The 27399-nt window shown below is 48.4% G+C and overlaps 4 protein-coding genes across 7 annotated transcripts; 2 read left to right on the top strand and 2 right to left on the bottom strand.

The window, feature by feature from the left end:
* Positions 1-677: 677 nt before the first annotated feature.
* MTFMT (mitochondrial methionyl-tRNA formyltransferase) lies at positions 678-9872 on the bottom strand. Of its 3 annotated transcripts, XM_014874653.2 has the most exons (10): positions 9563-9872; positions 6733-6968; positions 5149-5361; positions 4624-4746; positions 3697-3799; positions 3061-3136; positions 2426-2517; positions 1808-1889; positions 1417-1499; positions 678-1108 (listed from the first exon to the last, which is right to left on the bottom strand). In XM_014874653.2, exons 2-10 carry the CDS (start codon positions 6927-6929, stop codon positions 908-910), a joined length of 1170 nt encoding a protein of 389 aa, XP_014730139.2. In that variant the 5' UTR covers positions 6930-6968; positions 9563-9872; the 3' UTR covers positions 678-907. The 3 variants fall into 3 exon arrangements, with proteins under 3 accessions (XP_014730139.2, XP_088028807.1, XP_088028808.1); XM_088172681.1 differs by lacking the exons at positions 6733-6968; positions 9563-9872 and adding an exon at positions 5792-5937; XM_088172682.1 differs by lacking the exons at positions 6733-6968; positions 9563-9872 and adding an exon at positions 5792-5937 and having other exon boundaries at positions 1417-1521; positions 1833-1889.
* A 4305-nt stretch (positions 9873-14177) lies between these two features.
* On the top strand, positions 14178-17427 carry SLC51B (SLC51 subunit beta). Its single transcript, XM_014874631.2, has 4 exons — positions 14178-14253; positions 14898-15038; positions 15459-15549; positions 16284-17427. The coding sequence occupies exons 1-4, from the start codon at positions 14214-14216 to the stop codon at positions 16501-16503; spliced, it is 492 nt and encodes a 163-aa protein (XP_014730117.1). The 5' UTR covers positions 14178-14213; the 3' UTR covers positions 16504-17427.
* Positions 16852-27274, bottom strand: RASL12 (RAS like family 12). 2 transcript variants are annotated; one of them, XM_088172684.1, is made up of 6 exons: positions 26639-27274; positions 20653-20769; positions 20494-20550; positions 19340-19413; positions 19065-19255; positions 16852-18290 (listed from the first exon to the last, which is right to left on the bottom strand). In XM_088172684.1, exons 2-6 carry the CDS (start codon positions 20759-20761, stop codon positions 17906-17908), a joined length of 816 nt encoding a protein of 271 aa, XP_088028810.1. In that variant the 5' UTR covers positions 20762-20769; positions 26639-27274; the 3' UTR covers positions 16852-17905. The 2 variants fall into 2 exon arrangements, with proteins under 2 accessions (XP_088028810.1, XP_088028809.1); XM_088172683.1 differs by lacking the exon at positions 26639-27274 and adding an exon at positions 21642-23082.
* KBTBD13 (kelch repeat and BTB domain containing 13) lies at positions 23287-25053 on the top strand. The gene has a single exon (XM_014874627.2). It carries the CDS (start codon positions 23288-23290, stop codon positions 24668-24670), a length of 1383 nt encoding a protein of 460 aa, XP_014730113.1. The 5' UTR covers position 23287; the 3' UTR covers positions 24671-25053.
* Positions 27275-27399: the final 125 nt, after the last annotated feature.

Raw genomic sequence — 27399 nt, 5'->3', positions numbered from 1 at the left:
AGAAGAAAAATACTGCAGCAGCTGCTTTAACAGATGCTTCTTCAGAAACATTTTAATCCTCGTGATATGACACATTTTTATGTATTTTTTGCTTTTACTTGAGTTGAACTCAGAAAGAGCAGGAAAAAGTTAGCAAATACTAGAACAGCTTCTAAGACATCACCAGTCTTTGTTCTGCTGTTATGCTCAGTACTCAATTACTTCTTCTAAGACAAGAAAGTGTACGAATCACAAGTTTTGGGGTTCTTGACATTAAATACTCTTCGTATATGCCATAAAGCAAAGACAGATTGAGGAAAATCTCAGATTAGATTAACAACTCCTCATTAGGTAAAATCCTCCCCCATCAGAAAGTGAAATAGTGGAACATAAATATTCTGAATGGAGGGCACATAAATTTCAAATGGGACATATCCCAGGATATGAAAACAGAAAGGGGAAGGAAGAAAATCATAATGGACAGGAAAAGATTCTCTTATGTTCCCAGCTAAGTTATGCACGTCAATGCTGGGATACAAAGAGAATTTTAGGATCAACAAGAATATCAAACTAGACAGTCTAAGTCTCAGTGAGCAATAGAAAAGCTCAGTGGATTTTAGTATTTCCAGATTAAAGTAATTGTCCGAAATCCATGCCTGAAGAAAATTATACCAAAGTCCTCAAAAAAACCCTAAAAATATTGTATAAAAATAAATTTATTTCTCAACAGTGGAAACAGGGATTTATTCAATATCTACAGCACTCATGGAGCTTCTCTTCAAGAGAAGTATCTTTAGGAACTCACCAGGAAAACATGTGGATGACAGCAAGATCAAACACTATGGGAAGAAACCCCTTAATTAAGTTGAATGTTATAGGTGGGCTTTGAAATATTTTATATTAACTTACAGACATTAAAAAAATACATTTATTGCTTTATATCCTGTACCAATATTCCCCTCTCTTTCAGAGTCTTTTCTGCCATGCTAAGTTTGAGTGTTTGAAATCTGCATTCCTGGTGAACTGTTCTTGGATTCTGCTGGAACCAACAGTGCATATATCCATTGTAGAAGTCCACTGCTGTAAGCTTCTTCTTTAAAACAACTGTTTTGATTCCAACCCAGCCTTCCTAAAAATAAAAACAAAAAAGGGCAGTAAGCTTCTTTCATGTTTAAAGCTATCTTTAGCTCCCATAGGCTGGCTTACAGAATATATTGTATTCAATGTCATCAGGCTTACAAGTCAAATTCTTGCTTGCAAATGTGCAAAGCCTGTTAATGGAAATTAAAAGTTTAAGGTATCAAATGAAACATCTGGTGCTGATCTAAACTAGTACAGAGACTAACAATGGACAATTAAGACAAAAGTTATGCACCACACGAATACTAAAACCTCATCTTCAGGGCAGTAAGTAAAAAACAAATGGGAAAAGCCTACCTTGCAGCGAGCTATCAATGTTTGGGACATTTTATGGAACAGCACTGAACCAGGAACAGCTTCACAGTCATTTAGTATTTGATCTAAAAGCAAAGAAAGATCATCCTGCATTTTTATGCCAACAAGTACAGAAAAGGTTTGAACCACTTCTGTTCCTTTGAAGCATGATAACCATCTTGAGTCACTATTTTGCTGAAAAATATTTTATTGTATTCTGTGTTTTATTATAACCAAATGAACAAAAACAATCAGAACAGTCATTCTCTGGCACTACTCCATATCTGATCCATGAACACTCACTAAGCCCTGATCAGTCACACGCCTTGGCCCACATGACATTCAGATTCCTAAAGAAAATGGTTTAAAAATTAAATAATTTAAGAGTAAATACCAGAAAAACCAGGGATATTATCCACTTCCACAAAATCCAGGAGTTTAACAGTAGTACCCTTCCAGAGTGTCTGCAAAGGAAACTGGAAACAGAAACAGATGACACATTGAGAATATTTTCACATTTCCAGGCCATCTTTTCCTTAGGCAAAATACCTGTGATAATTACATTAAGGGAAAATTTATCTGTATGTCTAGATAGATTTTCTTTATCAGAACTAGTTTTCCTTACCCTTACTCAACTCAAATCATTAGCCCACACAGAAATGAGTTAAGCAATTAGCTACAACAGCTCTTCACTGTGTCTGTTTGCACTGTTTACTGTCATGCAGAGATGTCACTGTAGCATTCCAAACCTTCTCAAATACATCTAAGGAAATCTCAGAGCTAAGGAAACAATATGAAATTTTTGAGCTGATTTCACACTTGGGATCAAGTCCATGAAAATTCTCCTGCACATAAATTCCACCTCTAATGATAAACTACAAGGATTTTAGAACATATGCAAGGTTACAGAGGCTAAAATAACTAAAATTGAGATTTAGTGATCAGTTAAGATATCTACACCAAACTCAGCCACGTTATAGGACAGAAAAGGGTTCCAAAAATCCAGTCTCACCATACTTCCTATTGCACGATGCAGCTGAATTATTTGTGCAGCTGTTTGCTCTTCCCATTTTATACAACTCTTCGCTATAGAGATTTTAGGAGCTAGAGGGAAAAGAAAAATGAGATTTCTTATTTTGCTTTGCATGTTTTAGCAAACAGCTGTACCCCATTATCCTATTTTAAACCTCAGTTTTTCCTGACCAGTAGTGAGTCTACCATCCAGTCAAGGTACCTCAGACAAAAACTGGTGAAAGATTTTGTAAACACTTCACTTTGGATTATTTTTTATTCACAGTTCTTCTCTTTATTTATCCACTGCCCTGCAAACTTGTATCATGCTTACAAGCACAGCTCTAACCCTTCTGTCTGCATTACAACCAGGAAGAATAATAATCTCAGGTTTTGTGGCATCAATAATGATTGTGATATTGTACAAGTAATTGGAAAAAAAAATTAATGTAGTAAGTCTGAAGAATTCTGAAGCATTTTTCTCCTGTATAACCTTTTAAAGCCAGAGAAGGCAGCAAAGAGAGCATATTGAGACATGAATCTAAAAAAAATACAGCCAGTATGGCAGAAAACTTTAATTTTCCAGCTGATAAAGGAAAAAATGAACAAGTCACATTAAAAACTATGTGTACCTACCAAATGTTACTCCTTCTTTTGGCTGCTCTTTTTTATTTTTTAAACTTTCAGGCAAGTTCTTCAAAACTGCTAACAGCTGCAACATTAAATTTTGTACAGAGTATTAGTCAAGCTAAGTTTAAACAATAATAAACAAAGTAATACTTAATTTTTCAACAGTGAAACTGCCCTGTGAGCTTTAAGAAAATTGGCTCAGTATATTCAGAAGAGGTGTACCCTACATACAGAGACAGTAGACATCCTTCTCGCTGAATCACAGTTAAAAAATGGAAGTATTTTTTAACGGATGACCTCTTCTCTGATATTAATCCCGAAACAGGACAAAAGCTGACTATTAAAATAAAAAAGCAGATATTCATTTAGATGAAAGAACCTGCAGTGTTTCCACAGACAGTATTTAGGTTCTTCACTGAATAGAAACACAACAGAAATAGAAACACATAGGACTGACACTGACGTCTGAGCTCAGACCACTGAGCTCTTCTCTCAGCAAGGCAAAGTGTTCATAAACACCAAGATTCACATCATCCTCCTCCTAAACTTGAAGCCAGCTCAGAATAAGATTAGTAAGAATTCTGTCTGCACGTGTTAAAAGCAAAGTACCAGTCAGAAGTGACAAAGCTGGCAGGACTTTACCATGTTTGCACCCATCTTTGCCAACATCCCTTCCAGCTCCTGTGCTGTACAGCGGGGAGGAACAGCAACCTCTTCTTGCTTAATAATTGGACCTACATCAAACCTGCAAGGCAGAAAACACACAACCTCACTGGAGAAGCTGAAGCTTAATTAGCAGTTCAAAAAGTCTGCATTCAATACATTAGCTCAGTTTCTAATTACCTTTTTTATCCCCTCTAAAACTATTTTTCAAATGTCATTTCGTATTATCAAATGTTTGGTTTACAAGACAACACAAGGAAGATAATACTAGATCTCTCTTGGCAGCAAGATTCTCCTCAGTAAGCTGAGACTGATATGAACACACAATTTAGAGTTCAGAAGATGAGATCCCAGAAGTAACAACCTAAAATACTCATGAGGAAATTTGTTTTGCACTTTCCTGAGATCTATTATTACACAAGCATCTAAGAAAGAAAAGGTAACTAGAATAATGTATTTTTACAAGCCTTTTAAGCCAGAAGTTGGGCTGAAACTAAAAGGTATAACCTCTCTCATGACTAGACAGGCAATTTCTTGTCTTCTGTCCACTTACAGCATGTTACAGGTGACTCTGAAATCTGAAAAACCAGATCTTTTCCGTCCTGTCATACCAAGCCTATTGATAAAGCTCTGTGACTGTTCTCTGTCTGTTCCCTGTGATAATGGTAAGAATTACAAAAGACGCCTGGAGTACAAATTACACATTTATTAAAATACTGTAATTGTGGTAAATTTCATACAGTTAGATGAACATTTTTAAATGATTCAAACTTTTAAATTAATCACACACATTTTTAAAAATTGTAGTTATGTAGAATGAGTTAAATGATGACTTCAGCTGTGATTATTTCAAGTCCTGAGAGGCAACAGCAACAGTGAGTCGTCTGCAAAGCACACCAAACCTACCTTTTTGGTCTTATTTCCATAATTGTCACCCCAGTCACCTTATCCCCGTGAAGCACCGTGTGGATGATGGGTGCAGGACCACGCCATCGTGGGAGACAGCTGGGATGGACATTCAGCACACCACTGGAATGAAATATTCACAAGTTAGAATAAGAATGGTACCTGAAACATATGTAAATGTAGTGCAACATATATTACGATGAAACCACTACCTGCTCATACCTTCTCATGTGTTACTGGCTTAAACATGCACTCGAAGGAAAATTCACCACTATATAAACTTCAGTTTCTCAGTGAACACAGAGGGATGTGAGGAATAAAGGCAAACATATTCTGCTGAATATTTGCATAAATTCACACCCATGTGTCAAAGAATACTGAATTTAACAATGACAGCAACAGGGCTCAGGCTAAGCATATGAACCCAGGGAAGCTGACCTCACCTACAAGTCACAGATGCTGCCTCAAAACAAGAATACAGCTTTGCTCACAAATCAGTGACAGATGTCCTGTCCACACACTTACTAAGGGAACTGCAGAATGAGGTCCTCGCTTAGAAGACGTCCGAAAGATGCCACCACACCCACATCGAACTGGCCGACGGGTCCCGTGTGTGGCCACTCGTGCACAGGCAGCTGGAGCTCCCTGGCACATCTCCTCACGGGCAGGTCCCCGGGCAGGGAGGACGGCAGGGTCACCACCTCCAGCCGGGACACGAGCGAGTCCTCGCTGGGCTCCCTGTGGTGGAGAAGGTGATGAAGGAGTCGTGCAGGCAGACTGAGGCGAGGGTTGGGTCACCTCCACCCTCGCTGTGCCCCTGTGCCAATCCCCAGAGTCTCTGTGATCTTGGTCCCTTGTCCCACGCCCAGGATCCTTCCCCCTCCCTCCTCTGCCATCCTCCCTGCCCAACCCACGGCCCATTCCGCGGGACTCCACCTCATCCCTCAATAACCTCTGAGCCTCATCGCGAGCCTTCATCTCTCTTCCCTCGGTGCCCAGGCCTCTCTCACCCTCCCAAGCCCCTGCCGTGTCCCCTCAGGCTCCGCGCCCCTCACGTCCCCGTCCCCGCTCAGGCACCTCCCTCATGTCTCGTCTCCCGTGTCCCCTCTGCCCCTTTCTCCCAGCCGTGTCTCCCCTCAGCCCCCTCTCCCCCGTGCCCGGGCGGTACCCGGCGGCCCGCAGGGCTCGCAGGGCGGTCACGGCGAAGCGGTCGGTGCCGAAGAACAGGACCCGCCATGGCGGCCGCGCCGCCCGCACGCCCTCGCGCCAGGCGCGCAGCAGCCGGGCCCGCATCGCGGGGCTCCCGCCGCGCGCCGCGATGACGCAACGGGACCCGCCCCGCGCCGGGGCCGCCCTCAGCGCTGAGGGGGCGCCGCCATGGTCAGAAAATCAGAGAGTTATAGGGGAGCCTGAATTGGAACGGACCCACTAGGGTCATCGAGTCCAACCCATAATCGTGTGCCGGATACCCCGGTAGTCCCACCCTGTGCCTGAGCATTGTCCGAACGCTTCTGGAGCTCTGGCAGCCTTGGGATTCTGACCATTCCCTGGGAGCCCCTTGCAGTGCCTGACCACCCTCTGAAAACCTTTTCCTGACATCCAACCTAAATGTCCCCTGACTCATTTTTATGTTGTTCCCTCGGGTCCTGTCACTGATCAAAGAGTGAAGAGAGCAGTGTCTGCCCCTCCGCTGTCCCTCGGGAGGACGTTGGAGACCACAATGAGGTCCTTCAGTCTCTTCCAGGCTGGACAAAACAAGTGCCCTCAGCCGCTACTCAAACAGCTTCCCTTCCACACTTTCCCCATCCTCGTGGCCTCCTTTGGATGCTCTCTAAGAGCACAATGCCTTTATACTATGGTTAGCCTGGAGAAGACTGACGGGGTTCTCGTTAATGCATAAAAGTATTTCCTAGGGTGCTAACATGCTAGTGCAAGGGTCTTTTGGGTGGTACTCAGCAACAGGATAAGGAGCAGCGTCCATAAATTAAAACACAAGAATTTCCATCTCAACATGAGGAAGAATTTCTTTATGCTGAGGCTGGCAGAGCACTGGGACAGCTGCCCAGAGAGGGCGTGGAGCCTCCCTCTCTGGAGACCTTCCAAACCCACCTGGAAACGTTCACCTGTGTCACTTGCTCCACGTGACCCTGCCTTGGTCTGGGTGATGTCCAGAAGTCCCTTCCAGTCCTGACAGTGCTGTGATCTTGGTGTGGTGTGGTGGGAGCCATCAGCACAGCCCTCAGGATCTGTGCTGACCTGGCAGCTCCAGCCCCACATTGTTGTTGTTCCTTGGTGGTGTCACCCATGGCCCTTAACCCTGACCAGGAGCTGTCTGCGCTGCCTCACTGCGAAAATAACACAGAAAAACGTCAGGGACTGAAAGGGGTGTTGACCCCACAGCCACTGATCTGGCTCTGACGGCATTTAAAAAACAGATTTCCACTTCTGACTCCATGGACAGCTTCATTTGAACAGTGACAGTAACTCAAAGAATGTTTTCTTGTAAACTATGGGGTCAGAATCACCACTTAAAGAACTGTCTCCTCCCATAACATAAGTATGAAAATATTTTATCGTTCTGCTAAGTACATTCTTTCCTCTTGTGGGAAGATGGTTTATTTGTGTAGCTTTTAATGTAAATCACATACACAAATTCCCTGCACATCTAAATCACAGTCTATCCTACCATCTTTGGCACTAGGAATTTCTGCAGCATGGAGTGTGAGAATCTGTAAATGTCCTATATGCCAGTGAAAATATGTAAATTACTGGAAAATGGATGGCAGAATTTGATTTTGGAAACATGGGGGGAGGATCAATAAAAACAGTGAAATTTTGTGCCGTACTAAGCAGTGCTGTGTATATTCCTTCCCTTTTTCCTGTCTGCCCATCAGTAGGGTTTTCTTCTGTCAGCCATTGTCTTCTGTGGTGGTAATAGGGAGAAAAGAACGAAAAATTGCTGTTACAGGTAAAAATAAAAGAGTCAGGCCATCCTAACTGGGGTGCTTACATTCCTGCACCCTGAGAAAAGGAGAATATGCTACCAAATACTGAGGTAATTTCCTAATCAGTATGTAAAAATCAAATGCTAAAAATAATTTACAATTTTCTATTGCCTGAGGAGTCCTATGAAAACACTTGGTTTAGTCACAGGAAGGATACTTAAACTCTGGTCACCTCATCTCAGTGCGTAAATGACATGTTATAGTAAAAATAAATATTAAATATAAACAAGAGGCTAGCAAGGATGAAGGAATGGCTTGTGCTTGAGAAGAGATTAAAGCTCTCAGCGTGGTTCATGTTGGAAGGTGGATTGGAAAGAAGGGAAGGTGAACAGTCTAACTTATCATAAGCAGGGAACAATTTGTCATTGCACAATAACTAAGTGATTACAGGCACTCATGGCTGTCAGGGCCCAAATGAGAGGAGCACTGTTCAGCACAGAGTGTAATTTCAGGCCTTATCTCAGATGGTGAAAAATTTGACCTCATGATATCTCAGATGCTGAAAAATACTCATGGTTTCCAGAGGCAATTGCTGGAAGGAGATGTCCTGTGTGGTGACAACAAATACCAGTTCTCTGAGGTCTTGGGTGAAGCCCTGGATTTATCACCAACACTTCAGAACGGCCAGGGATGTATGTGTCTGTCTGGATTGCCCAAAAGTTGTGAGTTTGAACCCAGGATCCAGCTGCAGCTCAGTGGTAATTTCCAGGTATCAGATCCAGGCACTGAACGTGTCATTGACACCATGTGTTGAGTTTCACCTGCTGTTCCTCAAGGACTTAAGCCCTGAGATGGATTCTCACTTCTGGCTGTAGTTAAGGCTCCTGGAAATGCTGTAACTCCATGCTGAGCTTTGCCAGACATATGCACAAAGTAATTAAAGTTTCATTTGCAGTGAGTTTTTGAAGTGGACTTAAATTCCCTCCAGTACACTTGCTCCCACGTAATTCATCCTTGGCTCGGCTATGACAGCACATTTCAAACACATTATGGTTGTTATTCATTATTATGCCTTCGTGAATTTTAACTGAAGATTTATTTTGATCTAAATTTTTTCAGAATGAAAGCAACTATCTGATTGTTTCACAAAAATAAAAAAAAAAAAATCTGGCTTTCCTGCTGCATTTGAACTCTGCTTTTGTACATGGAAAGAAAAAAAAAAACAACCCTGAATGTTTAGTTATTCTGTAACCAGGCATTTCAGGTCAAAGACACTGAAGGGATCAAAAAAGATAAGCAAAATTAAAACACCAAGGTCAGACAAATTCTTCCCAAGAGTAGTGAAGACAAATCTGAGGAGGAAACAGAACACAAATCACATCTTATCTCCACTTTGCTTCCTGGCCAAAGACGCTGAAAGTGTCTCCAAGAAGTAAAAAGATATTTCCCATTAGCCAGTGCCAGTGTTGTCAGGGGAGACACAGAATCAAATACTCACACCCTCACTGGAGAGAAGCACTCCTGAGCACATTTGTAGTTCTCTAGAAAAGGAGAGGATTACTGGACACAAGAGCCAACTCTAACCAGTGGGGAACTGGTTTTATTTCCATGTACATCATGCTGAGTCCTAAAAATATCTCAGCTATCTGCCAGCATCCTGACCCTAGGTATATATATATCAAGCCATGTAGAAAATTAGGATGAAAAAAAAACTTTTGGGGTTTTGCAGTCACCATCCTTATGTTACAGTCACCTCTTCACCATGGCCAGTGTCTCCAGCCCTCTACTCAGAGATTGTTCTGCAGAGGCCAAGTGTCTTCTTTTGCTTTCCCAAGGCCAGAGGGTTTGATTGTGAGACCACTTACTGTCCTGTCCCTGTGCACCTTTCCCTGGCAACAAAAAGCTCACAAAGACACTAGAAAAGTGTTCCCCACTGTGATGGCACTTCAAAAAAGACCCAGCTGGAATTGAGGAGGAAGGATAGCACAGTTTACCATGTGGTGGGATGTCCTGGCTGGACATGCCTCCAGCAGCAGGGAGTAGCTCTTGTTTCCTGGGGGATGCATTTCTGAGCTCACATCTGATCGCTTCCAGGCTGAGGCTGAGCAGTGAAACATCTCTGTTTGGGGAGCACACGTCTGCTGGGTGATATTTCACAGGGGCTGCACAGGGAAACTCTGGATGTGAGATGGGATTCAAAGGATTAATCACAATGGAACAAAGCTTCAATGACAAAGATCATAGAATCATAGAATGACCTGGGTTGGAAGGGACTGTAAAAATCATCTCGTTCCAACACCCTTGCCATGGGCAGGGACACGTTCCACTAGACCAGATTGTTCCAAGTCCTGTCAAACATGGCTTTGAACACTTTATTTCAAGCTGAAAAAAGCCAAGAACAAGACAAACATAAGGATACTACACCCACCATCTGCAGTTCAGCTGGAGCTAACCAGAGCTAGCTGTGTGTCTCAAACCCATTGGTGAGATGCATCTCTCTTGCTTTGCAGTGTGCAGCTCCATCCATGAATCAGGTAGTTCAGGTAGGAGGAATCCTCCTTTCCCAATGTGGTTGGCACAAAAAGCAGCACATCAGTCTGCAGAGCCCCTTAGCAGACTTAGCTAGGCATTACCAGTACCCGTGAAACTGGGATGGCAAAATCTCTGACTGCTGCTTCAAGCTTTGTGTGCAAAGTTGTTTGCTCTGGTAAGATGCTTAGAATGGCCATTCATTGGAAAAAAAAAAAAAAAAAAAAAAAAGAAGAAAAAAAAAAGGAAGGATAGTATCTGCTTTATCAGGACATGCTTCCTGTATGCAATGAGGACTGAGCCAAGTGGAGTGAACATTATCATTTATTTTAGCTACAGGGTAACTTATTACTGAGTGTCATTCTACTCAGCATGCTCTTTTAATACTGATTATGCCAATAACTTGAGCAAATATACTGGAAGTTGCTACAGCTCATTCTTTGGCAAAAGGTCATTCACCTCGTGCTGTAAATGGTCCCTCTAAAGAGGTGTGTTTTTTCAGGGGCTGGAGTGTACCTCACCTGTTGAACTGGCCTTCACACATGACTCAGGAGCAGAATGAATCACAGCTTGTAGCATACCCAGAGCAAGAGCACAGGGAACCTTGGATTACCACAGTGCTTGGAGGAGATGTCTTCTGATGACAGGGCTTAAAGAAGAAATGTAGCTTCCTCCCTGCTGGGAACTGCATGTTTCTGGTGAGTTAGCAGAGATTAACGGGCATTCCTGCTGCACTGGCTGTGGGGTTAATTTATAGCTATCTGTAAAGAAAGGCTTATTTATTTATTCCAGTTAGAAAGCTTGAATCCTTGGAAATTTTAAGTGAAGGCAGACTTTTAAAGGAGAGACTGTCTGAATGGTGAGTAAGAAGCAGGCTGGGATAACTCCTGCATTTAAAAGCAGTCAAAGGAAAATGTGTAATATAACTTAGATTTGTTCTTTAGATTTTACTTTACAGAGGTTAAAAATAGCACAGAGTGCTTCTTTCCTTAATATTTTAAATATTAAACAATTTCTTGTGTTCCTTAATGGAGCTCAGACCTTAATGTACCTTTATAAACCATACCATGCATTTGCATGTCTGTGGTGTGACATTGTATATATATCCTCTATGAATCCCAAAGACAGGACATCCCACTTTAATACTGTATTTGGAATAACTGACCCATTTTAACACAATCAGCTAAGATAAGATAACCACCAGAGAGAGTTTGGATGACAAGAGGAGGCTAATTTAAAAAGACTGAGATATTCTAAATGCATTGTCCCATACTGTGTGGTGAGTTTTGAATACAGAGCCCAGAGGGACATTATCATCTTAACAGATGGTCTTTCCAAAAGATTTCCCCCCATCTTTACTTAAACCAGTATAATACGTATCTAAAGACTTCTCATTTGCAGAATGAGGGCAAAATGTGTCTTGGTGAGCAACTGTGAATATCAGAGCTGACAAAAGCCATCATCGAAAGCACGGGGTGGTTTCACAGCACCACGTGCTGTGTCCTGGCTGGAAAGAGTCCACGTGCAGCTGTGGATGTGTGCGTTCCCATGTTCCCACATGGCACAGCCCCCTTGCTGGATTATGCCAACCTTTAGAGCACCAATCCCTCAGCTCTGCCTTCTGCATGTGATATCTCAGATCTTCAAGGGTTTCCATAATGAGAAAAGTTTTTACCATTTAAGTGCTGGGATCAATGCATAGAGCAAAAAGCAGTCCCTTGCCATTTTCCTTTAATATCTTGAGATTTCATTGAATGCTAGCAAAATCAACAGATCCACAGGAGGATTTGAAATAGCATTAGTGTATGATTCTTTGTTCCTGAAGTACATAATACTGTACAGATTTTGCAGCTTTTGATGTTAAAATCCCATTTGCAAAAAGAAAGAAATTACAAAGATGTTCAGGTATCAATATAAACTCAAAATAACACAGGTAAAATGTTTCTTGAGAGGCACTGGCTTCTTTGTTCTTTCTGCCTCCTTCCATACCAGCATGAGCTCTCTCTCATTTGAGCTTCCTCTGTTGCACCCAAGCTGGGAATCAACCTCAGAAGGGTCTTGGGTGCTTTCAGAGGGATAGGAGAGCAAAGTGCACACTTGGAGTTGCAGAGGCCTGGATCTAAGGGCTCATCCCTGTCCATCAGCCCCCAGAGTCACTGTGAGATGTGCAGGCAGGGGAGCAATGGGGAAGAACATCCCCCACGCTCTCCCAGCTGGTCTCATGGAGCAGTGCTCACCCACATTGGGATGTGGGCAGCAGGGTCGAGCAGCTGTGTGGGGGAGGCTGGAGGAGATGCCTTCAACAATCTCTTCCAGGCTGGAAGATCCAAAATCATTAGAGCGTGTCCAGTCCAGCTGTGGGAGTCACTGTTTCCTTACTGGGGAAACCAGTGTTTAGGCAGAATCCTGCTCAGACTCCACTGGAGTAGACACACTGACTTGAGAACACTTTGTTTTGTAGCTTTGATAAATACAACTAATTTGGTTAATGTGATTTAGATGCAAAAGATCTGTAAAATAACAAGAGTTTCCCTTAAAGTCTTTTACTTAAATGTCCTGTTAATGCACAAGAAGTGTCCATTCTGCTGCTGTGCTTTCCCTGCAAAGTTCTGGCCTGCCATGTCTGGGGAGATTTGGCAGTTGGTCACTGCTTGATGAAGCTGTGAAGTACTTCCAGCAGCTTTCCAGCATCCCTGCTGTGCATAGACACCAGGAGGTAGCCCACAACTTATGAAATACCTTAGGGGAAAATCAGCAACATGCTTGTCAAATATTCCTCTCTCAGCAAATGATTACTCAGAAGCCTTGCACAGCAAGATTTAACACATTCAAGTGCCACTTCTTATTAGGGTGTAGCTGACTTGTAACTTATTTTCCTTGTCACCAAGGCCTTATTTCCTCCTTTGTGAGGGGTGATCCATGTGAATAAGCTAAAGGTTACCTGGATGGAAAGGTAATTGGCACACCTAACTGCAGGGAGCAGCTTTACCCATATTTTCTGAAATAAAAAGTGGACCACATACTCAAGAGTCCCCACCTCAAAGAATTGCTAGCAGGTGGTTTTCTGGCAGCAGGGAGTAAGCCTGCATGCCTGGTTAGTTATAAAATGTGAACTTTGAATTGTGAAGACATTGAGAATGGGGGGGAAAATAGTAGCAATCATTAGGTCCATAACCGACGGGACAAATGCTTCCCTGAGGAGTCAGCAAGAGTGTTGTTGACACGCCTGGCACAGTGGAATATGCTTGTGAGCAAGTTTCAGACGGCACCAGGCCACACAGCAAAGGCAGGTAAAAGTTGAGAGTATCAGACTGTCGTAAAAGTCCTCATATAATAATTAATGGCTTGTGGGGCCAGAATGTCTCAGGGATACATGTGTGTTGTGGTGTTGTTGATCTGCCAGTGGGTGATGGCCAGTGAGCAGTGGGCTGGGGAGAGCCACCTCAAGGTCTCACCAATTCACAGTGGACAGCCAGAAACTCCTGCTCAGGGCAGATCTCCTTGAAGGAGGCTGAAGAACTCATTTGGACAAGCAGCCATAAAAGCTGGATCAATGCCAGTAACAAATGAGAGACTAAAGGTCAAGGAGGACTCTCTGTTTCCCTGAGGGATGGGAGACACCGTATCCTCAAGCCAACCTTGCCTCCTCTTGGAGCTCAGCCTTCCACTTCCTCATCTCCACACCCTTATTCTGCCATTAATAGGTTGGCAATAGGCAGTCACATGCAAAGTTTGTATTCTCTAAGGATTATGGCAGGGCAGCAAGCAGGGAAGCTTTTTTAGCCGGGGAGAGGCTGGCTCACAGCAGCTGAGCTCACATCTGTACAGGTTCACCTTGGCAAGGGGTCCAACCCCAGGCAGCAGATGCTGTGCCAGATCCCCTTTGCTGTCACCTTGGTGGTCCAGGGATTTCTGCACCCTCTCCTCACAGCTCAGACTCACATTCACAGAAGGAAACTGATGCTGAGGTACATGAGATCTGCTCTCTGAATGGAGCTAGAGTAGGGAGGAGAATCAGGTTCTCTCTCAACTCCTTAGTTTCTCTGTCTTTTGCAGACATCTCCACACTGAAGAGATACTGTGAAAGCGTGATCCATCCCACCTGAATATACAAGTATGAAGTTCTTCTGGATAATCCCATTTTTCCTGCTGCAAGGTAGAGTCTTGGCTTAAAGCATGGTGGTGTGGGTGAAGTAGGGCACATATGCAAAGACATTAACTTGCTGGAAATACAATTTCTTTCTTTCTATTGGGCTATTTTCCTCAGTATACTCCAGCAGCAGCCTGGCTGAGCCAAGGAAAAAGTTGCACCCACTTCCAGAACTGGGTGTCATTCCCATCTGCATTCTGTGTGTATGTTAGGTGCTTGGGGTTGGCCACACTTATATGTTGGTTTCTTTGCAGACACTGAAGCTTTTCTGATAAAAAGTGCTAGAGTCAAGCTGTGCATACAAGCCAGCCTGATAAATAGGAATTTATTGCTGGAGGACTGCAGTCCAGAGTCAGATTTCCAGGACTGGTCTTGGCAAGGCAACTCTGGTGAATTGTGATGCACAGAGCTGTCTCTCCATGGTGGGGGATGGGGAATGTGGAAAGACCCTATCAGCATCCTGGGGTCTTTGCAGCCCTGGTGCCCCACCATAATGGGGTCTGCAGCCAAAAACACTCTCCACTTCTCAGTAAGTGAGATCAGGCTGTGCACTCAGGGCTGCATTCTACTTGGAGAGACTTGCTGGGCAACCCTGGGAATGAAGGGGAAGGTCAGTGAGTGACTGTTGCATCTTTCTCTTTCCACCACAGCTGAGGCAGAGCACAAGCACCACCCAACCACCCTGGCCAGCACACACGTGGATGAGCACACAGCAGGCAACATTACCCTTCCACTGGGCTTGGAACAGGAACAGCTGGAGGAGCTGCTCTGGTTCTTCCGCAGAGAAGACCGTAAGTGCCACTGGTGTTCCTGGGCTGGGACACAGTCCTTGGCTGTTAACTCTCCTGCCTAATACATGCCTGAGGGCACTACCTGAGGAGGTGATTTACCCCAGACATACAAACCCTCAGTGCTGCCTCTGGAATAAGCAGACCATAGATGAAAACAGGCAGGAGGCTTTGCTTAGATAGTGTCTCTGGGGTTCAGCCTCTTTACAGGCAGAGCCTGCCAAGAGAGCAAAGGTCTCTTGTGATTTTGGCAGGGTGGAGGGATTAGATTGACATAGCAGCAGGTCAGCGTCATGAGGATCAGCTTCAAAGTCACAAAAATCAAGGACAGAGCATCCTGGGTGTCCTCAGAAAACCCCTGGCCAGGCTCTGTGGGTTACACTGAGCTGTGCCTGCTAACACTGCCTCTCTGCTTTCCCTCAGCCTCAACATGGAATTACTCCGTTCTTGCGCTTTCCCTTGCAACCATGATTTTGGGTCTTGTTCTTCTGACCATTAACATTGTGCGAAACAGGTGAGGCAGGAAAATTTGAGACTCTTTTGGTGTGTGGTCGTGCCCTGAAACCTCCCAGATAGACACGAGTTTGGCAGGGCAAATCCTGAGTGATGGGGAGAAGAGCAAAGACAAACTCCCTTTGAGACATTTTTTGTTATAAAACCTTGTCTGATGCTTGCTCGCTTTGTGTAATTTGGAACAAGCCCCTTCTCTGGGCTCTGGATCGAATAAAGGTCTGCACAGCTCTGCCCAGACCAACGGGGCTGCTGGGAGGGAGGGGAGTGACGATAACTGTGGTGTGAGGTGCTCTCCCCTAAGTACAGGGGCTCTGGAGCAGGACTCTCAGCCTTTCCCCATCCACAACCCTGCACAGTTGGGAAGTTGCAGTTGCTGCACAACCCCGCAGCTGAGGAGCAACTCCCTGCTTGCTACGGCGCGGAAACTTAGCACTGTGTGAGAGCTGTTGTCTTCAGACGAGAGCGGAGCTAACGCTACAGCCTGCCTCGCTCTCCCTCTAGTGATGGCTGGCTGCGTGCTGCTCCTGGCGTCAGCAGCTGGGTGCTCTCCAAGTGTGAATCCCTCAGCTGTGTGTGCTCAAACACTTCAGAGCACTTACCTGGCACAGCTCACCTGGCGTGTTCCAGGGACACGGTGCAAATTGATGGCTGTGACCCTCACTAGGGTAGGTGCCCTCAGATGTGGGCTGGGCTTGCTGCTTCACTCTGTATGTCCTTGTTGTGCCTTCCCTGCAGGAAAAGGAAGATTCTCATGAAGGAAGGAGCAGCACAAAGCACACAGGAGGCTGACCTGGATGCCAAGCAAGCCCTAATGCCTGTGCAAGAATACAGCCCGGCCAAGCCACTAAAGCAGGAGCCAGGGCCCCAGGACCAGAGACCAGGGGACGTGGTGGTCCAGTGGAAGGATGGGACTGTCACATCCCTGTACACAGAGATGTCTGAGGAGGCCATATAGTGGCAGCTGAAGTCAGCCCATTTAGGCCTTAAGGAAAGTATTGGAATGTCTCAGCTCATAGGGGTGCAAGTTTAAAAATGCAGTTTAGCCAGGGGAAAGAAAAGGGTGAAACAAGAAAGCAGCAGAGTACACCTGCAGGAGGGGGCTGGGCTCAGCTCCTGCCTGGCTGATGTTTCCCCACTGCTCTCAGCTGCTTCCAGCCTTCCCTTCCAGTTTCATCTTCTCCTTCAGGTACTGCAAACAAGCAGGAGCTGAGCAAGGGAAGCAAGTGGGAAGCTTGGCCTGCAGTCAGCCAGAGAAAGCACCCTCACTTCCCATCAGGAAAACAGCAACACTGAAGCTGAGGCATTTTTATTGTTTTCAGAATCCTCTTTATTAAAATACTTTCCAAAGTGGTTGATCAAAATGCCATATTGAATCTCTCTACCAGTAAGGTCATATACATATATTTATATGGCTATATGTACAAATATACATATGGATATTTTACTCTGCAAAGTAACTGCAACTCCAAGGAGAAGCAGAATATTTAACCTGATAGAGCACCTGAAACCAAACACCCAGCCCTTGGCCCTGGCTTGGGCACAGGTAGAGCCTGGCCTGCTCCAGGATTCCCTTTTTGTCGTTCACTGGGTATGCGTAAAAGCCATGAAATAATTTAGGACATTGTTGGAAATTGCTCAGTCTTTTAAACAAAGGCTTTTCAGACCATGTCCTTGTCAGCAAAGCGTCTCCTTGCAAAGCATTTGGAAAGGGATGCTATAGTGTAAAAAGTTGATTAAAAAAGCAGCAATTTTGGTGTGACTTAGCTTGATGTGTGAGTATCAGTTTCAGACCACCTGAGGCCTTTAAGCAGCTGAAGCAGTATCTGCACCTTTTTTATCTGGATTTAAAAAATTAAAATAAAAATAAAAATTCCTCCTACTTATTGCTTAGTTGGGGACCTGTGGGATGAACGAGATGGGTGCGTCCGTGCTGGATTAATGAGCTCCCTTCCTGGGTTCCTGTAGCTGTGTGCCACGTGCCCAAGCTGGCTGGTGGCCTTGGGGCTGGCCCTTGCCCTCCCAGTTGTATCCACAACTCTGGCTCCTCTGGGAACTGCTGCATCCTCACAGAAAACTGAGCTGGCCCCAGTGCCAGTGGCAGGACAGGGTGCAAACACCACAGCAGCAGTGGGCAGGGGCAGGCAGAGTGATGCCACAGCCCATGTCAGACCCTTGGCACTCTCCCTGCTCGCCAAGTTGCCACTGCTGGCTTTGCCCTGGCATGGAGACCAGGGCCACTGTCTGCCAGTGGCTGCTGGAATGCCTGTGAGTCCATCATGGAAGGTCTCAGCCGCTGTGGAGCTGGGGGATGGATGAGGGTCTCTCTCCTCCCTCTCTGCAGCCCATAGGGATGTGTCCTAAAATATCTTGAAGCCTTTCAGCAAGGTTAGCGTGGGAGCCTTCCTTTTGCTCTGAGCCCGCGACGACTTGACGGTGACCAGCTTGGCCTGGGCCACCGAGGGGATCTCCTTGTAGTTGACGGTGGAGAGGGTGTTGAAGGTGCAGGTGGCCAAGCTGTGGTGGGTGGGCAGGGCCACCGGCGTGGCCACGGGAGGGCAGGGCCGCTCCTCGGAGATGAAGAGTGGCCGCAAGGGCAGGTTCCACTCGGCCTGGCGCCGCACCTCCCGCACGGCCTCGTGGAAGACGTGCTGCACCCGAGAGAAGTCCTGGCAAGCCGACACCTCATGGAAGAGGCACCCGAACCTGCTGGCGAGGGACATCCCTTCTGCTGAGAGCACCTGCCTGGCGAGAGGGGAGGGGATGGCTGCGGGGTCCCTTGGGGCATAGCAGCCATCCAAAAAGGGTGCAGGTAATACACCCTCTATCCCACGCCTCCTTCCCAAAGAGCACCAAGGTAGCACCTGCCCATCCCTGACCTGGGACAAGCAGGTACATGAATCCAAAAGAGTTCTCCCTTTCCCAAAAGCCCAGAGTAGTGATCTCTTTGAGTCCCTGGGGAATCACGCAGCTTCCCCTGTTAGGGATGTTCCAGGGACCCAGGGGTGGGTGTGATGACAGCGCACTGGGAAGCAGGGAGGAGGAGATGGGGCAGGTCCTTGCTGTGGGGAGGGGGATACCTCCATTCTGGGAGCGTGGGCGTTCCAGCAATGCACGTGACGCAGGGACCCGTGGGACCACAGAGCAGCACAAAAGGCCAGAAAAACATATTGGGCACATCCAGTCCTGGCAGTGGGGCTGGAACTAGAGGGTTCCAGGGAAAGGAAGGGCATGTCCAGAGGGGCTCCTTTGGCTCAAGCCCTGCCAGGGATGGTGACGCTGCCTCACCACTCAGCCAAAAAACGTCCTACTGAAAATACCAACAGGCTCAAAATAAACACATCAGCCCTCGGGCAGGAGAACAGAAACTTCGGAGATGTGGGAGGACGTTGCAAATACTAACGGGGGTGGAAATACCCGTAAAGAAATCGGATTTGGGTTTTGCATCCCAGCTGGAGGGATGGGGATGTGTGAGCTGTCTCCCACGGGGAACAGGCAGCCTTACCGCATGCCCGATACCTGTACTGCTCCATGTCCAGCTTGTTCCCCAGCAGGAGCACGGGGCAGCGGCGCTGGCAGCCCTGTGCGTGCAGGGCGAGCACCTCGAGGTAGCGCTGGCAGCCCTCGAAGCTCTTCCTGTTGTCGATGCTGTAGACAACAAGGAAGGCGCTGGCCCAGCACAGGTAGCGCTCGCAGTTCCCGGGGCCATCCTGGGGGTGAGAGGAGTGGCTGAGCTGCAGTCCAGTCGTGGTCCAGCCATGGCCCAGCTGGTCATCACCCCCTCGATGCCTTACCTGGTCAGCAGTGTCCATCACCTTCAAGAGCACAGGCTGCTGGTCCACCAGCTCCTCTGAGGAATAGGTGTCCTCTGCAAGAAGAAGGGTGGTTGTGAGGATGGTTTGGCACATCCCGTCTTCTTCAAAGCCAAGCAAAGCCCAGGATGCTTGGGATACCATGGAAAAATGTCAGCCCTGATGAGGAGCATCCTCCACTAATGCCTCCCACCTTATTCCTTCCTGAGACAACATTATTTTGGGGGACTGGTGGTGATGTTGCTGAGCAAGCTTGGCTAGGAGTGCTTATTTCTCCCCACGTGCTGCAAGTGTGGGCTCCCACAGGAGTAGGACGGAGGGGAAGGAGCTTGGCACAACAATCACTGCACCCAGGGCTTGGCCCTTATCTAAAAGCCATGGCCTGATGAGATAAAGCGAGCTGGGGGCTTGACATGAGACTGTTTCTCAATAAATCAAGCAAGAGGAGCAGTCTTTGCTTTTGGAAGGAGGGCAGGCAGGGAGAGCTGTTGAGCCATTCCCCAAGGAGAAAGATGCTTTCTTTGGGCCAGCTTTTAACTGATGTGTTTCGGAAAGGTTTTGACGTGGGAAGATGAAACCACATTCCCAAAAATATCCGAGGAAGAAAGGATTTATCCTTCTTTCTAAGAGTCACTGAATTATTAGGGGCTGGAGTTGGTTCCTGGACAAGGTCCATATCTCTCTAATGTCCCCAGTAAATCATTTATGGTTCTTCCCCACAGCCTGGAGTCAGGCCTAGGAAAATAGTTATTAATTACTCAAATGAGTGGAAAAAAAAAAAAAAGCCCAGAACTGCTCACTGCAAAATTCAGTCCCAGGGTCGCTTGCTGTGCACCCATCCTCATTCCCTCAGCCTCTTCCCTGCCCAACAGACATGAGATGCTCCTCAAAGAGCCCCAAGAATTCAAGTTTTGTTTTTTGGGGGCAATGTAAGGAGCCAACGTTCCCTGTGGGAAGTGCCCCCGGAGAAGGCACTGCTTTCACCTCTGTTTTCACAGATGGTTTTGGGTCAAATCCAGCCCTCTTGTTTTTTATATAATTTTGGGTGAGTTGTTTTTTCTTTCCCCTTACATGCCACATTCATGGGAAACGTGGGAGATGGGAAGGATGCTCCATGGGATAAGAACACGCCTTACCCAGGTTGGGATCATATTCACTGATGAACCTCTTGGTTAGAAACTTCACGGTCAGAGCTGCAGGAGGTGAAAGAGGCAGGTGAGGCAGGTGTCCCCTCACAGCACCCTGGCAGCTCCCCGATGCCCTGCCCTGCCCGTGGCTGCAGGTGCCTGTCTCACCTGATTTGCCGGCCCCTCTGCACCCCAGGATGGCCACGTTGCACTCGGGGAGGGGACTCTGGGGCGGCCGCTCGCTGCTGGCTCGGGGTTTTCCGAACATCGAGGACATCCTCGGTCCTGCGGGAGAGAGCAGAGGACATGGAGCACCCGCTGCCGTGTCGGATGGGGACTTCTCTCTGCCTGGCTCGTGGGTGCCCCAGCCTGGGGCAGAGAAGGGCTCAGCAGCACCAGGGTGGGAGATCCCCTCTCTTCCATTTTCATCCTGGAGCCAGGCTGGCTGACATCCTCATCCCACAGTGATGGCCAGCATCCCACTCAAAGAGAAGGACCCCTCAGCCCTCTGCCCACCCATCACACTTCAGAAAGAGAAGAGAAACGCAGCCTCCCACCTTAAAACCCCGGGCGGGAGGGGACGCGGGGCTCTCGGTGAGCGCGGGGCCGGGGCAGCAGCGGTCCCTGCACGGCCGGGACTGCGATGAATGAGGCAGGCGGAGGCGAGCGCGGCTCCCGCTGCTCGGGCTCCAGCCAAACTCCTTGTAAGGAAAGCTGCCACGCCGCGGGGCTGGACACGCTGCCCCGGCCACCCCGGGGACGGTCCCCCCGGCAGAGCACACGCCGGCACCCCGAGCTCCCCCGGCTTCGGGCAGGGACCCCCGGTCCCGACACCTGCCGTGCCTCGGCTTGGTGGCCACCTCGCCATGTCTCAGCACCTTCTTGAGCCCTCAGCTGCTCGCCGTGTCCCCAGCAAGCCCAAGCCTGGTCCCTCTGTGCTGGCTGAGGCCGACGCACTCATCACACCTCGGGCAGGCAGGAGCAGCACCCGGAGCTGCCCGTCCGGCCACCCTGCGCATCACCTGCCCGGCTCCTTCGGATACAATCAAGCACGGACACCTTCTGCTGCCGGTAGAGGCTTTCGAGGGAGAAAAATACCCTTTTCCCACTCAAAAGACTCGGTCCCAAGAGGAAAAGGGAGCCCAGGGAGTACTCACCAGCGCCCGTACCAATCCATCAGCCGGCACCCAGTGGCTCTGAGCCTGAGTAGGTGGCGGAGGCTGAAGTCAGCGTTGTCATGGTGATCACAGCCATTTGGGATAGGGCTCAGTGCCCAGGACCACAGGACACGGCCCCTGGGCCGGCCCCGAGGGACTGCGGGAGGGGCCATAGCCGAGGCTGGGGGCCGAAGGCTGCTCCGTGGCCATGCGGGGCTGCTGCGCCCTTGGGAATATTGCCCGTTAATTCAGGCAGGATATTTTTAAACCCTCCCAAAATAGTCTGGAAATGTGGAAGTCCCTGCAAGCCTCAGGGATGAGGAGGATGAGGATCACGGGGACAACTCCCCTGTGGGAAGCAGAGCCCCTCTGGGGACCCTTTACCCCAGACCCCTTTCAGTCACAGGTCTAGGGTGCTTAAAAGCAATTGGAGCTAAACATGGTATTTTAAGCTGGGTATCCATGAAGATCAATGACGGTGCAACTGTAAAACTCTCCCATTCTCCCCTAAACTCAGATTTTTGGGGGAACCTGCTGTGGCCATGACCCTGAGGCAACATCTTTGTCATCATGCACTGTCTGGAAAGTTCCCAGCTGCTGGGACGAGGGGGTTAAGGAGGAAGCAAAAAATAGACCTTCAACAGGAAGAGCTGCTCAGGTTAAATTATTCATCAAAACAAAACACCAGTTGCAAACTAATCACGGGTAGTGATGGGGAGATCCAGGAAGGAGCCCCCAAGTGAGCCCTGTTGTCAGCCTTCCTTGGCACCCCATGGCAGAGCTGAAATGAGATTTCTAGCCTGAAAAAGCTGTGATTAGCACACAAACAAGTCATGTGCCACAAGTAACACTTTTCCTCAATGTCAACCTCTGTGTCAGTAAACAGGGGTTTATCTCTTCCCACAGCCAGGTATTATGGGCAGCTAGGCAAGCCCTGAAGCCAGAGGGGAGTTTTTTTGGTGAGAAGAGGTTGCTGCACTTCCTTTTTCTCACATGAGATCCCCAGGTGAAGCAGAGGCTGGCTTATGACTCCTTGAAGCTGGGATGGATGTTGCAGATGCCACTGCCATGGGGAGGGTCACAAAGGAAGGTCTCTCCCTGCCCGTGGCAATACTTGATGAACAGCCAAGCCTCTTTCCCATAGCTGAGCTGGGGGGCAATGAGATTTGCTGATGTTGTTTATGTCCCTGGGTTGTAAACTCCATGTTTTAAAGGGAAAAAAAATAGTGTGGCCATAGTCTCTTCCCAGCCATGCAAGTGTGTTGCCCTCCCCAGGTTGGGGACTGTTCCTTTGGGCATCACAAGGAGGATCCTGAGAGTGGAGAGAGCAAAACCCAGTTTCTCCTGAGTGGCTGGGCACACTCCATGGGGTGATCCAGGCACCTCTGCTGTGCCCAGTGCTGGCTGGTGACACTGGAACCCTGCCTGAGGTTGGGGGGGCAGCTGAGCCTGGCGGATGCCTTTGAAGGGCCCCGGTCACGAGCTCAGCTATCTTTAGCCCAAGGTATTTATATTACAAGGCTGCTGGGCAGTGCAGCAAAGGCATCAAAGGGTGGAAAAGGCCGGAGGGGGCTGTGCAGGGGCACGGCACAGAGGGGCATTGAGTGCTCCCCCACCCCTGAGAGCTGCTGAGGTCCTGGGTGAAGATGACCCCAGAGGAGGAAGGTTCCCAGGCAGGGCCCCCGGAGCGGGTGCGTATCCGGGTGGAGGAGCAGTCATTCTCGGTGGAGAAGACCCTGCTGGTGGAGAGCAGTGAGTACTTCCGTGCCCTCTTCCGCTCGGGCATGAGGGAGAGCACACAGGAGGAGATCGGGCTGGGGGAGCTGAGTGCAGCCGGGTTCCTCGCCATGCTGCGGGTGCTGGCAGGCGAGAGGCCCATCCTTGGCTGTGAGGAGACCTTCCAGGCCGTGGAATGTGCTGCCTTCCTGCAGGTGAAGCCCTTGGCCAAGTACTTGATCCACTCCATCAACTCTGACAACTGCATCCTGCTGTACCAAGCTGCTGCCATATTCGGCCTCCTGGATCTCTTCCACTGTGCCGCTCTCTACATCAGGGACAGCTACGCTGAGCTGGAGGAGTACCTGGACTGTCTCTCCGATGACCTGCTGGCCTATGTGGAGGCCCTCCTACCCAGCACCTTTGTGGCAGTGGGAGCCCATACACCCACCTTCGAGTTCTTGGAGGATCTCTCCAGGACCATCTGCTACCTGGATGAGGAGACCAACACATGGAGGACCCTCTCCTGCCTTCCGCTGACTGCCAGCACATTCCTAGCCGGCATGGCAACCATGGATAATAAGATCTACATTGTGGGTGGCGTCTACGGGGCCAACAAGCAGGTGGTGGAGAGCAGCTTCTGCTACGATGCTGATGACAACACCTGGAGCGAGTTCCCCAGCCCTCACCAGCTGCGCTACGATGTCAGGCTGGTGGGCCATGAGGGCTACCTCTATGCTATTGGTGGCGAGTACGAGAAGATCTCGCTCAAGTCTGTGGAGAGGTATGACCTGGCCTCCAGCACATGGACGTTTGTCTCTGACCTGCCACAGCCGAGCACGGCAGCGCCCTGTGCCCAAGCCTTGGGACAGATCTTCGTTTGCTTGTGGCAGCCACTGGACACCACTGTCATCTACGAGTATGAGACCCAGCAAGACGCGTGGCTTCCTGTCACCGAGCTCAAGCGGCACCAGAGCTACGGGCACTGCATGGTGGCCCATCGTGACAACCTCTACGTCATGCGCAACGGCCCCTACGACGACTTCTTGCGTTGTGTCATTGACTGCTTCAACCTGACGTCCCGGCAGTGGAGCGCCCTGCCCGGGCAGTTCATGAACAGCAAGGGAGCTCTCTTCACCGCCGTCGTCAGGGGTGACACCATCTACACTGTCAACAAGATGCTGACGCTCCTCTACTCCGTGGAAGAGGAGACGTGGAAGCAGAAGAAGGAGCGGGCAGGTTTCCCCCGCAGTGGCTCCCTGCAGACCTTCCTCCTGCGGCTGCCAAGACGCGACCATGACATTGCAACGTAGCTGGTCCCCCATCCCATGTCACGATGCTCTCCTTGCACATGGCCTCAACTCTGCACTCACTGCTCCCCTGGGCTCCTCTCCTCCTCCATGGAGCTGTGCTCAGGTCCAGGGATGCATCATGTTGGACCTTGGAGGTGACATTAGACCCTGCTAGAGGGATAGGGCAGGTGCTGTCTGCCTCTTCCTGCCCTGCACGGGCACAAAGTCCTGTCAGCCATGAGCTCACAAGCCAGCCGTGTGCAGGACATTGTGCCTTGTGCAGAGGACAGATACCACAGAGATACAGCATGGAATTTATTTATTCTGACTGCACTCTGAGGGTGTGCAGCATTCCACCTCCTCTCTGCCTTGATGGGAAATAATTCATTACATGCCGGAATTAAAAGGAAAGCTATAGAAAAGCTTCTCATTACTGTGTTTTTCATTACTCTTGGGTTTGGGGTTTTTTTTCTCCTGTACTTCTGAAGGAAAATACCTCCTCATGGGGATCTGTGTCAGGACTTGCTTCTGCCCCTTAATGCTTTTTCAGCTGCAGCTCAGTTTCAGAGCCTTACGTGGGAATGTGGTTCTCACACAGCCTCACACTCCCCTGGGAATTTTCTGTGGCTGAAGCGGGGTCCTGGGAGGAGGAGAGATGGGGACGGAAAGAAAACAGCTCCTGGGCATCAGGTGCTTAATGTGCCAAGGGTTTTCTGGGACCTGAGAACCACCAGCCAGCCCCCTCACGCCCCAGCACAGAGCCAACGGGATGGCAAGTGCTGGCTCTCACCAGAGACTTGCTTGAGCCAAATCAGGGTCTTTTGAGGACATGGCAAAGCACGGAAGCCCAGAGAATGCCAAAAGGCAATGAGGGGGAGGGAGCCATTACATGGTGATACCAGGTTTGCAGAGCCAGAGGAGCTGTTCCCATCAGATCCCACCACCCGGTGTTGAGGGTTCACAGCTCTGGGGATGGCTGGGGAGCACAGAGCTCCCCTTGGTGACCACAGGGACCGGGGCAGCAGCAAACCCAGAGCCTGGCTCAGCTGGTTTCCCATCCATGGGGCAGGCTTTGGGCTGCCTGTGCTGTCCAAGCTGGGAGGGAGAGGAAGGGATACCAGCTGGGATGCCTCAAATACCTCCACGGCTGATCCTCGCCAAGTTCTCAGCATTTTCAAAACAGTTCCCGCATTTGAGAATAAACCCACTCAACGCAACTGCAAACCAAAACAAACCAGAAAACCCCAGCTTGCACCCACAGCCAGATGGAAAACCACTGGATGTACCTTGTCCCCATTTGCTCTCTGCCACTGGGCCAGGCCACCACCTCGATGTCACCCGTGAGGGGACTGCTGCTGGTGGAGCTGCAGGTCTGGTGGTGGCACGGGGGAGGCAGGGGACACTGCCTGTTCCAGCTCTGCACTGAGGCCATTGTGAGCTGAGCAGCACTGCAGTCCCCAGGTGGAATATTACAGCAACCCATCAAATCAAATCATTGTCCCCTTCCCAGACAAAGCCAATTAACATTTCATGTTGTCTTCTCCTGAGAGCAGTACATGGAAACATGTTGCTTTAAAACAATTTTAAGCTGAACAAACAGCTTAAACATCCATTAAAATGAAGTTAAAATAATTCTGTTACTAAAATATTTATGTTGGGCTCCTGTGGCCAACCCTGGACTACAGAACTTGGCAGGCTCACCCCTTCCCTCCAGCTCCAACACCAAGTGATACAACCTCCTCCCCACCTCCACATGCTGCTTCTTGATACTTCAGGGGTTTACAAAGATATTTGTCAGCAAAATGAAAAAGGTTTTAAGATTTTAAGTGTAGCACTTGAGGGAAAGTGTGAGTCTTGGCAGGCAGCTGAGTACGGCACGGATGCTCCCAAGAGCCATTTGTTGCATCCATCAATCCAGACTATGATCCAGAAAGTAACACAAGATGATTTTAGGTGCAAATGGAGGGAATAAAGATATACATTTCTTACCTCTGCAAGAAGTGATCAAAGATCCAGGACCAAGCAAACCACTAAGGAAGGTGAGAAGCTGCTCAGCCTTTGCACAGTGAGTTGGCACAATGCTGCCAGTGTGCTTTGCTCCACCAGAATTCAGCACCACTGGCACCAGCACAGCACCTTTATCTTCCCCTTTCCATCCTCATGGTGTTCACTCCGCCAAAGATCACAGTTTGAGGCGATGAGATCTGCCTAATCACAGTTTAACCTTTTGCAAGTCTCGTTTTTAAGGTGACATCATCTTGGCAAGGGGGAATGTAAGGAAAAGCTGTCTGTAGATGGACTTGCCTTATAAGGGCCGTATCAAAAATAAAAGCTTGTATAACCAAGGGAAAGCAGGAGGAAAAACAAGGCTGGGAGTTCCAAGAGGAGCCTGTGAGCTCCCCAGGAATATCTCCCTAGGATATACAGGGTGCCACATTTTCCCTTTCAATGCCATTAAAGAAGAGCAGGAATAAAGCATCCTTGGGGATAGATGGGTCAACTCCCCCAAAACCTGGATGCCAAGTTTCCTTGTTGCACCCAGGCAAGAATAAAGGCAGCCATGGAGAGCTGTACCTTCCTGTTGCTGTCTGGCACCCACCTGGAGACCCAGGGAGAAGGGACATAATGTTTTACCTTGATGGCAGCACATTGCACAAGGAGATTGTTTGGAAAGGTACGATGGAAAATGCTACTAATACAACTAAGGATTTTCTCTGCTGGGTTGTGCCAGTTGGCATCCTGACAGAAAA

The sequence above is a fragment of the Sturnus vulgaris genome, chromosome 13 (genome assembly GCF_052056855.1).
Source record: "Sturnus vulgaris isolate bStuVul1 chromosome 13, bStuVul1.hap1, whole genome shotgun sequence".
In the NCBI taxonomy this organism is placed as follows: domain Eukaryota; kingdom Metazoa; phylum Chordata; class Aves; order Passeriformes; family Sturnidae; genus Sturnus; species Sturnus vulgaris.
Note: the sequence above shows the minus strand (reverse complement) of the source record. Positions and strands in the feature narration are given on the sequence as shown.